This window comes from Gadus macrocephalus, chromosome 5 (assembly GCF_031168955.1).
Source record: "Gadus macrocephalus chromosome 5, ASM3116895v1".
In the NCBI taxonomy this organism is placed as follows: domain Eukaryota; kingdom Metazoa; phylum Chordata; class Actinopteri; order Gadiformes; family Gadidae; genus Gadus; species Gadus macrocephalus.
In genome coordinates, this window is record NC_082386.1 from 4,342,880 (window position 1) to 4,355,506 (window position 12,627).

Consider the following 12,627-nt stretch of genomic DNA (forward strand, 5'->3'; position numbering starts at 1 on the left):
CCCCCTGAGACTCATGAACTGTAACTTTATCCTAATGCAGCACGGTTGCTATGGAATCCCTCGCTCTGTGGTCGAGAAGATGTCTATTGAGCTGGACCGCTCTGTGGACGAGGTCACCATTGCCATGGATACAGTGAGAATCCGCGAGCTTGGTATTCAGTGTCGCTTGGCAGTGAGTGAACTTCTCTGTGTAAAATGCTAATGCTAATCTTATCAATTCTTCAGCCTTATAATGTTGACCTTTGATGAGTTATTCTCCCCTCTGTTTGGCAGGTATCAATAAACGGCTTGTTATCAATAAGTGGGTCGAACCCCGGGCTACTCTAACCCTTTAACATGGATACCACGAGGAGAAGACTACTGCAAGGACTGGCTGTACAAAGTTTGGATGTGTTGTGATACTGACAATGGACAGTAAAGAGTCACTGGCTTCTCTTTCGGACAAAAGTTGCTGCTGTTCAGAAATAAATACATTAAATACATTCAAAGAATCCATGCTACCCCTGAGGGCAGTGTAATTGCAATCTGATGTTGAGATGGTTATGTGTGATGGTACGCCACGGATTAGATGCATTCAAGCTATTGATTGTCAATAAAGTTTGTAACAACAAGGTAGAGGAAGCAATTTTAGGGCAATGAAGGACGCAAATTGTATGGCCATCATTTCTTTATTTAATACCGTTGAAAAAAAGAGCTGTGATTACAGGGTATGACAATGAGAACTGCCAAAAAAGGCATCAATTAAATAAAAGATTAGAAATACAGACATTTCTTCTTTATTTTTTTTATTTTTAATTAATATATTAATCTGTGCGTTTCCCAAAGTATTAATACAATGCCAAATATATATAGTGCATGAAATCCCTTTCATACATCACTTTAACCAACCAATCAACCACGTTAGAGAATTGTAGATTCAGGTCTTCAAAGACCAGATGGGGGGTGACACACCTTCCTCGAGGATGCCTACAGCTTACTGCTTCGGTCTGGAATCGATCTCAGGACCTTTCCCCTGGCTAAATCACTACTCGGGTCACTATCCTGGCCCCTATAGCACGCACATATGGGAGCAAGCATGTTCTCTGGACAGGCAACAGGTCCCACACCAGGCAGGCTCTCCACTGGGGGGACCAGCCGAGGGGGGCTCACAGCCTGGCCTGCGGGGGCCCCGTCCCATTGAGAATCTGCTTGACCAGCCCCAGCGCGTCCAGCGCCGTGCCCCAGGCCAGGGTCACCCCCCCGCCGCCATGGCCGTAGTTGTGGACCACGTGCACCCGGCGCGCGCTGCCCTGCGTCCCCAGGACCTCCCGCTCCACCCGGGGGTTCCTGCGGCCGGGCCTCAGGCCCACCCACTCGCCCAGCACCTTGCCCTTGGCGAGCGAGGGCTCTAGGAGGCAGCAGCGTCGCAGGATGTCCTCCGAGTCGGCGGGGTCCGCCTCCAGCCTGCGGTCCCCCTCCTGACGGGTGCCCCCCACCGTGAGGCTGTGCACCCCGGGGTAGAAGTAGGTCAGGCCGTCCCCGTCCCGGATGAAGTGGTTGATCCAGGGCGCCTGGACCTTCAGCACCTGGCCCCGGACCGGATGGACCTGCTGGTCGCCCACCAGGGACCGGGCCCCCAGCCCGGAGCAGTTGACGATGAGGTCGTAGGTCCCGGCCAGCTCCTGGAGGTGGTTCACGTGGCTCTGCTGCACCTTACCCCCAGCCCTCCGGAACCTGAGAACAGTCAAAACAGAAGTCAGGTACAGTGAAGTGCATGTCACTGTACCGTGCTGGGAAACAGTGATAATCAAATATAGATTTAAACTTCAGTGATGAAAACATTTAAATGTCATTAACAATTAGTTGTTTGATTTTTCGTTGTTTTTTATTGCTGTTTACGAGACACTCAGTGGCGGTTAATGAGTGACTTTTTAAACCATTCACTCCAACCGAAGTCCAAGTCTAAGTTAACATCAAACGATAACAACAGCCGCGCACCGCTTCTCCAGCCAGGGCAGGTAGGCCGAGCATTCACACTTGATGGTGGTGAAGGCCTGGCCGAAGCAGTGCTCCGGAAACCTCTTCAGCTCGCTCTGAGTGAGAAACCTGAAGCCGTGGACCAAATCCGCCCAGAAGGGCACCGTTTCAGCAGGAACCTCTCGGAAAATCTGGCAACTAAGAACAAATCATATTGAACTTTGGTTAATAAGCACTTCATTAAAGCGTGTGTGATTCATCTTTTTCTTTCGCTGCAGTCCGTCATCAGTTTGGGAATTATGGGTGTACCACCTACAACCCAAAGCATATATTTCTCTCTGAAACAATTGGATAGGTTGAGAAAAGCTTCTGTGACGTTTGATGATACATGATGGCTACAGTGGCACATTTCGTAGAATGGAGGGCCGGTTTAACCTTTGAGTTGTACTACCGTTAAGGTTACTATTCACTGGCAACATGCCACCTGTTGGTTGATTAGCAATTATGGCATAGGCCTACCCCGAGGACAGCATGACTCCGGCCTCTGGTGCCTGGTCGGACTGAGCAATCGCCAGCAGGTGATCGAAGGAGTCTTTGAACCACCGTCTCTGTCTTTCCAAGTCGATATCTGAATACGTGTTTTTGTAAAAAACACTCAAATCCAATAGCATGACTGTTTACATGTATGCATAATTCGATGCATACATGTATATCAAATATATACATGTATAGATATTTGATATACATGTATATCAAGTATATCAAATATATTTATCTGCAATGTGAAATTGGGTAATGTTATTATTATATTATTATACTATAAAGTTCATGTAATTATGAGATTTTAATTATTAAACTCCACAGAGCTAAAGAAGATTTTAGGACAGTGTTTCTGTGACGTCACGTGCCCATAGGACATACCTGGATATTTTGACACAAACATGATCCCTGCAGCGCCATCGCTGGTTGTGTCCGGGCTGAACTGGTCGGCCACCAGAGTGACGGCACACAAGGGAAGGGACTCGGCGATGCACACGGCTGTAGAAAAGCCAATCACACCTGCGCCTACAACGACCACCTTAACCCTTTTCATCCTGGAGGACTACACCTGCGACAAACGACAGAGATCCAGCCTGCATTACATGTCATGTCATAACATTAAAATAACAATCTGTAAGATAAGATCATACTTTATTCTCCGTTTGCACAGACATTTTTCTTGCAGTGCAAGCTCCCAACCATTATACATGAGGACATGAAACAACATAAAAAAAATAAACAACAATTAATAAATAGTACTTTTCTCTTTATGGGCATACACCTTTTACAGTCTGCACAATATTTCGACTATAATCCTACCTGATTTTATTGCATCAACAGCAACGAGCCAATCACACTAGACTGAATGGCTGGATTTGTTAAAGTCTGTTAACTTGGGCTTCGCGTTTCGTTTCATCTGACCTGAGCCAATAAGAAGCGATATAGAAAGGCGCTGAAGGGTCACTGGAGCTGGTGTTTTTTTTCATGACTGGACTGTGACGAGAAGGAAGTGAGTTACGCCCCGTGCCCACTGGGACTCTCTAAATCAGGGGTGTCAAACGTACGGACCGCGGGCCGGATCAGGCCCGCGAACGGGTTTAATCCGGCCCGCGAGATGATTTTGTGAAGTAGAAGAAAAAAAAGAAAAAAAAAGTTTTATTTTTATTTATTTTTTTATAAAAATCCTTCCTAGCATTACATGGATTGCATTGACTGGCACTGATTAATTTGTTGTGCATTGAACTACTGGACAATTGTGTGTAACTGGAAGTCGCTTTGGAATGTAACGTAAAATGATCTGCTATTTTTCAATGAAGGAAACTGCTGTTCTTAATGTGTCCACTAGAAGTCGCAATAGCAATTATGTTAAGCAAGCAAACTTTATACCGGGGCTGAGCAGGGAGCAAGTATAAACAGGTAGTGCAGCTAGCCCGGAGCTACCTTGTCGTTCTGCCTTATACTTTCAACATTATGCGCTTTGGCACTCTCATTGCCCCAAAATATCTCTGTCAAAAAGACGAAAGGTGGACACAGAGTGCAGAGTTTTCCAAGAAAAATGGTCATCGTCCTTTTTATTCACGGAAGTAAATGGGAAACCTGTGTTTGGTGTGCTCACAGCATGTTTAATTTTACATAATTATGCCATATTTTTACCGGTCCGGCCCACTTGGGAATAGATTATCCTCCATGTGGCCCCTGAGCTAAAATGAGTTTGACACCCCTGCTCTAAATCGACGCCACTTCGACCTGGGCGGGACTTTACGTCCTACGTCACTCGCAATGGGTGTGCATGTGTGCGCATAGCCGTCACTCGCGATGGGTGTGCAATGTGAGAAAGGTTTTGGCTTTAGTGTCTATGGGTTGGTAATAACGGTTCTGATGATTTTTCTGATGGAAAAGTGGTCTTTTATTTCCATAATCTTTGTTCAGTGAACGCATAAACCCGTTTGTTAGTTAGCAGTTAAACAAAATGCGATCTCTTTGTTTACAGTTACCAACGACCAACTGATGATTGGGGGTTCGATTCCCTAGTGATGCAAGGTTTTTTCTTTCATTTTGGACTGCACACACATCGCGAGTGCCGGATACTCGCACAATGTACACACATCACTGTCTTTACAATTTCTTGGCAACCGAAGTTTAAAGATTGTCAAGTGGTTAACTCTTGAATCGCATGTACTAAGACCTGATGGGTAGTGGTCAGAGAACAACTCATTAACGCGGGGATAAGGGGTTCGATTCCTTAATGAAGCTAGCTTTTTTCTTTAATATTGGACTGGATGTTTGTATGCCATTTTGCGTAACTTGTAGTTTATGATGAAGAAATCTTACTGGGGTTAAGGTTAGGGTAACGCTAAGGGTAAGACACAAAGTGTTTTTGTAACACAATATTTCTTACAATAACAAAGTCCAAAGTTTTGATGACTCCAGTAGGAAACTTAAGATACCTAGAGAAATGCGTGAGTCCTCACAAAACATCAACAAGTCAGCAGTGTGGTACTGGGTGATCATTTCTGATATACAGTACAAAAGCTGAAACTATTAGCCAGGAGTGGGAAAGATGCAGACGCAGACGTGGGAAGCAATAAGACCAACACACAGTTGCCTGTTGCAAAATGGTTCAGAGTTTAATATAAATAGTTAGGGTTAGCTGGTATGGCGTTATCTGGTATGGCTATAGTCTAATGTTAGCTTAGTTCGTGTTGTTTCGTCATGTTAATAGTAAGTAATAGTAATTACTTACTAGTAATAGTAAGTCATTTGTAGAAATATAGCCTATCATCACAGACTGTAGGAATGTCACCCACCCTCCATCGCGTACGACACTGACGCTCGTAATCTGTAGTGCAAGGGAGTTCGTGCACAGATCCCTGAGACAAACGGCTACGCGCACACATGCAAACCCATAGCGAGTGACGTAGGACGTAAAGTCCCGCCCAGGTCGAAGTGGCGTCGATTTAGAGAGTCCCCGTGCCCACTACCTCCGTCCGTTGCGTGATCCCCATTGACTTGAATGGGGACGGACGCGCAATGCATTGTGGATCCGTCCGTTCCGTTGGAGCCTTCGGCTCAGTCAAGAAGTTGAAAAAATTTCAACTTTTTCGAGAAGCCCCTGACTGCAGCCCGCAGACGGAGCCCACATGGAGGGGGCGGGCACTCAGTCCACATGGAGGGGGCGGGAACTACGCCCACATGGAGGGGGCGGGAACTTAGTCCACATGGTCTTGTTAATGCAAGAGTAAACGGTAATACTATGTGAAGCTAGCGGGAGTCCATGCTGTTAATTAAATTATACAAACAGATGGTACGGGAGATGTGACTGGGTATCTTTCTTGCTGCGTACCATGGAACTATTATAAAGTTAAGCATAGCCTTGCAAATACATTTTCTCTTGTTTATTTATTTTTTGCTGAGATGTTCCACTGGACCTATTTAGGTTCCACTTAAGAGTTCACGTCCGTTCGCCGTTGCTCCATGTTTAAATCACAGTGCCTTGTTCGTGACCAGTCTCAAATTCACTAACTGAAATAGTGCCCCCTAGTGATCTTTTATTTTTTTACTCAGTATTAATACTATTGCTGTTTTCGCTTGAATTTTTGTATTTCTCTGATTGCTTCGACAATGCAACATTAAAAGTTACTAACAGCGACTTCACACAAAGCTCTGGCTTAGGGCCCGCCACCGCCCTTGGGCCCCTGGGCATGTGCCCGGTGTGCCCGTGTAACAGGGTGTGTTATATCCTTGAAATTATAATTACATAATTGCATTTTGTTTTTCTGTATTACCTGAAGTTTAGCTTTCCATGCCGCCTTAAGCTCTATTTTTTTTTTTTTTTTGATTTGGCTCCACCTCCTTCTATACTCCCGCCCACATTCCAGAGAACCCGATAAGTTTCCCGCGCACCCTGCCCTCTTCCCTTTGTTGCGATACCCTTGGGAAGAGGTGTGTACATTTATATTGTAATCAAATCTTTGACCATCATATAATTTATCATTATTTATATTAGTTATTTTGATTATATATTGTTTAATTGGAAGTCTGGGGTTTATAATCTATCCATAGTTATTAGATAGATTTCTGTGTTATGGGGAACTTTGTATTTTGTGCGATGTACTAGCATATAACTGACCCTCGTGTAGTCATGCTAGTTCGCCTTCCCCCCCTGTGTGTTTCGTAGAGTTGGAGTAAGGGCACAAGGGCTAAGGAAGCTATTTGTTTATGTGTGTATTCAGGTATGTCTTTTATTCCTTTTATTTCAATCATTTCTGTTGTAATATTGTATGTAGTGGCCCTTTGTTGCGATACCCTTGGGAAGAGAGTTGGAGTAAGGGCACAAGGGCTAAGGAAGCTATTTGTTTATGTGTGTATTCAGATCGAATAAATGGATGTCGGAGTGCCCGAGTCCAGACACATCGTGGGTCACGTCATTCATTAGTAGAAAGAAACACAACGCAGAACGAACCGGTCACACCCGTGCGATAATCCACCCTTGCCTGTAAACAATGCAACGTGTGTGAACTCCTGTACCCGTCTGTCTGTGAGAGTTACAGGCCCAGTAAGAGCCAAAATAAGATTTGGGGAACTATGAAGACTGGGACCCAAAGGTATGACCTTAACAGATGTAATGTGAGGAATAACGAAGTGACCACATCTAAGGGCAAAAAATGTACCTCAATAGACATAATGAAAAGCTACATGTGTGAAGCACATTAAGTTACACCAATCACAGGAGCACTAACAACTGTCTTTTTATTCAACAAAACAATTAAAAAATAACAACTACAAAAAATAGATTGTAAACTATTAACATAAAAGATAAATCAATAAAGAGTAGAACAAACAAAGTCTCAACGGGGGGGGGAACACACTGACGCCTTCCTCAGTGAGGTGGACGCCACTCTCGCTTCACTCTCTGTCGCCCGACATCGCCGTCACCGCCGCCATAGCTGCCAAGCGCCGCCATTATGCTGCATCATCAGACTACATTGGAGTCGTGTGGCTCAGGCGTCACGGGGAGGGGGAGAGGTGTTTGACTCAAAAGAGGCAAACACCTTCAGGTTTCTCCTGTCCATCATCTCCACACAGAACAGTTCATATCAGTATGAAATCTGAATGAGAATTGGAATGGTTTCCACGTTTCTTCCTCATCCCCGCCGTCATGGGATTTGCGCTGTGTTGATGCTGCCATCTGCTCCCAACCTTCCATCCCAATGACCTCTGGGAGAGAAACGCTGTCCTTGAAGGACTGTAACTGGCACCATACTGCTGCCTGAATTGTGTCTTTCAGGACAACATCATCTTTCTTGAAGAAGAAGGAAAAATTATTTGTGTCTGTACTTGACACCCTACTCTCCCAAAACCACAAAATGGTATGCAAACAAAGGCTACTACTAGGCCTACTGATGAGTTTTCAGTGATAAAAAACACTATTCAACTAGTCATCAGACTATTTTATCTGGCTATACATACAACCTCCAGCATTACACACATATTACATACCAGGTTCCCAGGTTCCAGTTCCTGGTCTTCAGTTTTGTCTGGAAATAAAACAGATTCAATCTGTTTTACAACAATCAGACAACAATCATTGTTGTCTGTAATGTTGAGGCTAATAGGCTAATACAATGGAATAGTAAAAGTAGGCCCTAGTAGTGCAATAGATCAGCCATGGAGTAGGCTATAACTTGTATATTGATGGTGTCTCTAAAAGTCAAAGAAAATCTGTATAAACATAAAAGCAGTTTTCTACAAAAAAACATTGCAGCTTTTCGGTTTTCTATTTTTCAGCTGCTTTGTATAAGATGGCTTGTGCATATACACAATGTAATTAGACTAATATAATATTGATATTCGATTTCTGTAGACTCTTATGAACATTTCAAGACCCAACATGAAGTATCAACTCATTGCTAAGGATATCCACAACGACGATAAAGTAAGAATGCACCAAGGGTGGGGGAGGGTGAGGGGGGCTATTTTGACCTAAGACACTAGGATATATTTGATCTATATTCACTAAACATATTTATTCCACCGAATGGTTGACATTGGTTGACAATCCTGAGATTCTAAGCTTTCAAACTTTCTCGCCGGCGGGATTTGACGATTAAGTAACAAGACATAATACACAATTGCATGAATATTACTAAATATATTAAGCATTTTGACATTCTCACTTACTTGCATGTTTTAGGCATCACTCGCTCGGGCGGGCACACTCTAATTTCAGGTAATTTCAGGTACATTTCAGCTAATTTCAGGTCAGAAACGGGATCAGAAATGCTGTTTGACCAGTCCTCAATGTGAACTGACTGAGTGGCCGCCCCCTCCATGTGGACTACGTTCCCGCCCCCTCCATGTGGGCGTAGTTCCCGCCCCCTCCATGTGGACTGAGTGCCCGCCCCCTCCATGTGGGCTCCGTCTGCGGGCTGCAGTCAGGGGTACTTGACTTTTTCGGCAGCGACGGATCCGTCATCCAATCAGATCGCGTCTGCAAATTTAAGCACTGTGACGCGACTCGGGCTCTGACGATACTGGAAAGCGGGAAAGCGGGTCATCTTGCATCGCAACAAGCAGGGTAGTAGCGGGAAGAACCCGGCGAAGCGATTTGATTGGCTGACGGATGCCTCTGCAAAGACTACTCCCCCATCAGTCAGCAACGCCTTCCCACCTCCGTTGACTGAAGGAGGTAGTGGGCACGGGGCGTTAGGAGCGATTGACGTAGGTGGCAAGCATCGATATATTAACTAGATGGAGTTGGTTCTGTCTGCGTCCTGCAAGACGGAGGCGTAACTTGTAGTAGGAGACGTCGGAGGAGGCGTAACTTGCACTAGGAGGCGTAGGCCTAACATGTAGTCGTAGGCGTAACTTGTAGTCGGAGGCGTGTCTAGTACTTTTCTAAATCGCGGAAGTGATCTGTATGTAGCAGTGGTGCGCAGGTACATAAATGACCGCAACTCGGACCTCAAATATTAGGCCTTAAATTTACTTACCGTCATGAATATCGGAAAACCCGACTTCAATGAAGATCTCGTGTGAACCGTGATTTACAACGCTTTTTGTTTACCGCGAAAATAGAAAGATCTCGCGTGGACCGCGATTTAGAAAAGAACAAGTTACGCCTCCTAGTACAAGTTACGCCTCCTACTACAAGTTACGCCTCCGTCTTGCAGGACGCAGACAGAAGCTGTGTTCGGAATCGTTCCCTATCATGGATGTAGTGCACTAAATAGGGTGCACGCCATTTTCTAGGGTGTTCGAATTCTCAGTGGTCCACTATATAGGGCACTATATAGTGGACTTAAAATAGGGTACATACGATGTTCCCTACATGTTACTCCCGTATACCACAATGCAATGCGGTTGTATTTTTCCAGGGGAGAAGAAGAAGCCGAATAACCGCGAAAACGAATACATTTAATGATGGAGTCTCCGGCTTTCTTTTAGAAATGTCAACAATTTATTTGGGATTTAACATAGAATATTAAACATTCACAATTAATTAAACAAGGAAATGTAACATTCAACATCAATACAACCTCCAGCTTTCGTCGTGAGTGCCCGGTTTGTTTACTTGATGTGGGCGCATCTGTCTGCGTCACACAAATACCCGGCGCATTTACTGACGCAAATGACGTTTAGAAATGTTCAGCGTAGTGTCCGAATTCTCGTTCCCTATTCCCTATATAGTGCACTATATCATGTACACTATATAGGGAATAGGGAACGAGTGTATAGGGAACGATTTCGAACACAGCTAGATACTATTGGAGTGATGCCCTACAGCGGCGTCTAGAACGTCACCATAGGCGGCCATCTTACCACAGTAAACTGCTCACCCATAACATTGTGTTGGTATAGTGATTCATGTACTTTTTAAACAACCATAACTTGCTCTATTTTCAACCGATTTACAAACGGTTTTGTTTATTACAAACGTTATTAACGTGGTTATGATATTGTACGTATTTTAGAACATTATTCTATATTTCATTATTCTATCAAAAGTATGCAGTGTCATAACTACATCTCTGACGATTATAACAAATCAAACCGGTTGAAAATCGGTTGAAAATTTAGCAAGTTATGGTTGTTTAAAAAGTACATGATTCACTACCAACACAATGTTATGGCTGAGCAGCTTACTGTGGTAAGATGGCCGCCAGTGCAGAGCGGTAGATATGAAAAGCAGTGCCATGGTGCAGCATTACGCAAGGGGCTCACCGTTGTATTTATAGGGTTACGTAATGACCCACGTAAAATGTTGTTGAACATAACCCCTTTTTGATGCCTGATTTGTCATGAAAAACATCAAGAGGAACGGACAATAATATAACGATTGTGAAGAGTATTTGTAGTATTTGGCTTGGTTTTCCACAGTTGGGATTTACTGTAATTGGGATCAAGACTCACCTGTTCAGAATCCAGCTCGACTCTGCATAGCCACCCTCCCCCTTCTGGCCACCATTGTACAATGTATTGTATTGTGTTGTATTGTATTATAGTAGGCCTACTTTACTGTGTAGCAACTGCAGTAGCTGCTATCATTGCTGTAACACAGGGAATTGGTTAGCCTATTGCGATTGTTGTACGTGCACTTGGTTCTATCAACATCCTTACTGTACCGATAGCGATATATTGTTGCACTTCTTATGAAAAATGTACTTATTGTAAGTCGCTTTGGATAAAAGCTTCTGCTAAATGCCCTAAATGTAAAAATGTAAATGTAATTGACACATGATTATGTGTTTACAGTGTCACATAAAAATATTATGTTATTGACACGTTGGACAGATGCTTTATTCCACGCAGTCGCGCCGTCAGTGGACAGTAGGCCTATGCATACTGTGACGGGATTAAATACAGAGAATTTAGATTTTTCATTTTGATTCGAGAAGATGTTTCTGGAGTTATAACTGAGAAATAACGCAGTTGACTTAAATTATTCTGATTACATAGATTTAACGCATGATACGAGTTGAAATTAAATTTATGAAGGGCGATGATAAAAAATAATCGTTCTTCTCACTCTACATTTCTTCAGTCTGACTTCAGTTCAGCAACACACCGTCTTTGTCGCCAATTCTCAGTTTCCTCCAAACCATGCGTAAGCATATGTGTCAGAGTTTGCTTAGGGCTGCGCACATTCTCCCGTCAAGTTAGATTTTTATAGATCACAACCTTGGCGTGGAAAGTCACGTTTAAGGTGGTTGTTAAACTTGGTCAAGGGAGGGAGCCATAGATATATATAGAACACTAGATACGTGTTCTATATATATCTATGGAGGGAGCTTCGTTCGCCGCATGGAACCCAATAAGGTTGAAGTCCATCTCTAATAGAGGTGGCTCGGTCGCGAACGAATCAGTTCGAATGAACGAATCTTTAAAACGAATGAACCGAACTGGTTCGGGCTTGTTCACACTACCTCCGTCCGTCGGCGGATCTCATGAGCTGTGTTTGAAATCGTTCCCTATCACGGATAGTGCACTATTGGGTGCTCGCCATTTTGTAGTGGTGTTCGAATTCTCAGTGGTTAACTTAATGCACTATGGAGTGGCGAAGTCACGCCCCTTCCGGTAGAGCTCATGGGACCTATGAGATCGAAAAATATGAATGGGTGTCAATGGAGAGAAAATAATTATTTTCTGGTCCCAGTCTTTATATGCCCGTATTACACATATGTTGTTTGTGGATTTAAATGATAATTTTTCATGCAAAGAAAACTAAAAATGTTCGTGAAGAAGTTTGATAATTTTAGGTTTTATGTGAGGCCGCTTTGTGAACTACAGCTCTTCGCTGCTCTCGACGCATATGATATGTCACCACACCCGCACTTGGAACTCGGCACAGAGATGGCGATCTCTCTGCTCCACTTCACCACTTTTTTTCAAGGCGAGGATAAAAGCATAGAAAGAGGTGAAAACCACTAGTCGGGGCATGTGGAGAGTTTTAGTTATGTGCCAGCTCTATGTGCCTGCCTTGCGCTGAGTTGTTGACGGACGGACGGGCAACCGGGCAGCTGCACCGGTTGCACCATCGATAATTACGCCATTGATTAATAATATTTTGACCATGAAATAAATGCCTTCAATAAATGCCGAATCTGTATCTCTCATAAAGAATATCGTCAG

The 12,627-nt window shown here is 43.8% G+C and overlaps 2 protein-coding genes across 4 annotated transcripts in view; one reads left to right on the forward strand and one right to left on the reverse strand.

The window, feature by feature from the left end:
• LOC132457154 (SAM and SH3 domain-containing protein 1-like) overlaps nucleotides 1-764 on the forward strand; it is a 66,777-nt gene extending 66,013 nt beyond the window's left edge. For all 3 annotated transcript variants that reach the window (XM_060051204.1, XM_060051205.1, XM_060051206.1), the window contains 2 exons: nucleotides 41-172; nucleotides 274-764. In XM_060051204.1, the coding sequence (XP_059907187.1) occupies nucleotides 41-172; nucleotides 274-327 (186 nt within the window). In that variant the 3' untranslated portion in view covers nucleotides 328-764. The remainder of the gene's footprint in view (nucleotides 1-40; nucleotides 173-273) is intronic.
• On the reverse strand, nucleotides 650-10,957 carry ddo (D-aspartate oxidase). The gene is made up of 5 exons (XM_060051252.1): nucleotides 10,909-10,957; nucleotides 2,878-3,064; nucleotides 2,476-2,584; nucleotides 1,978-2,154; nucleotides 650-1,713 (listed from the first exon to the last, which is right to left on the reverse strand). Exons 2-5 carry the CDS (start codon nucleotides 3,047-3,049, stop codon nucleotides 1,146-1,148), a joined length of 1,026 nt encoding a protein of 341 aa, XP_059907235.1. The 5' UTR covers nucleotides 3,050-3,064; nucleotides 10,909-10,957; the 3' UTR covers nucleotides 650-1,145.
• Nucleotides 10,958-12,627: the final 1,670 nt, after the last annotated feature.

Coding starts and splice junctions, on each gene's coding strand:
- ddo (XM_060051252.1), bottom strand. CDS start 3,049: ATGAAAAGGGTTAAGGTGGTCGTTGTAGGCGCAGGTGTGATTGGCTTT. Junction 2,585..2,877: donor GTTTGTGTCAAAATATCCAG/GTATGTCCTATG, acceptor ACACGTATTCAG/ATATCGACTTGGAAAGACAG. Junction 1,714..1,977: donor CTGCCCTGGCTGGAGAAGCG/GTGCGCGGCTGT, acceptor GACTGTTCTCAG/GTTCCGGAGGGCTGGGGGTA.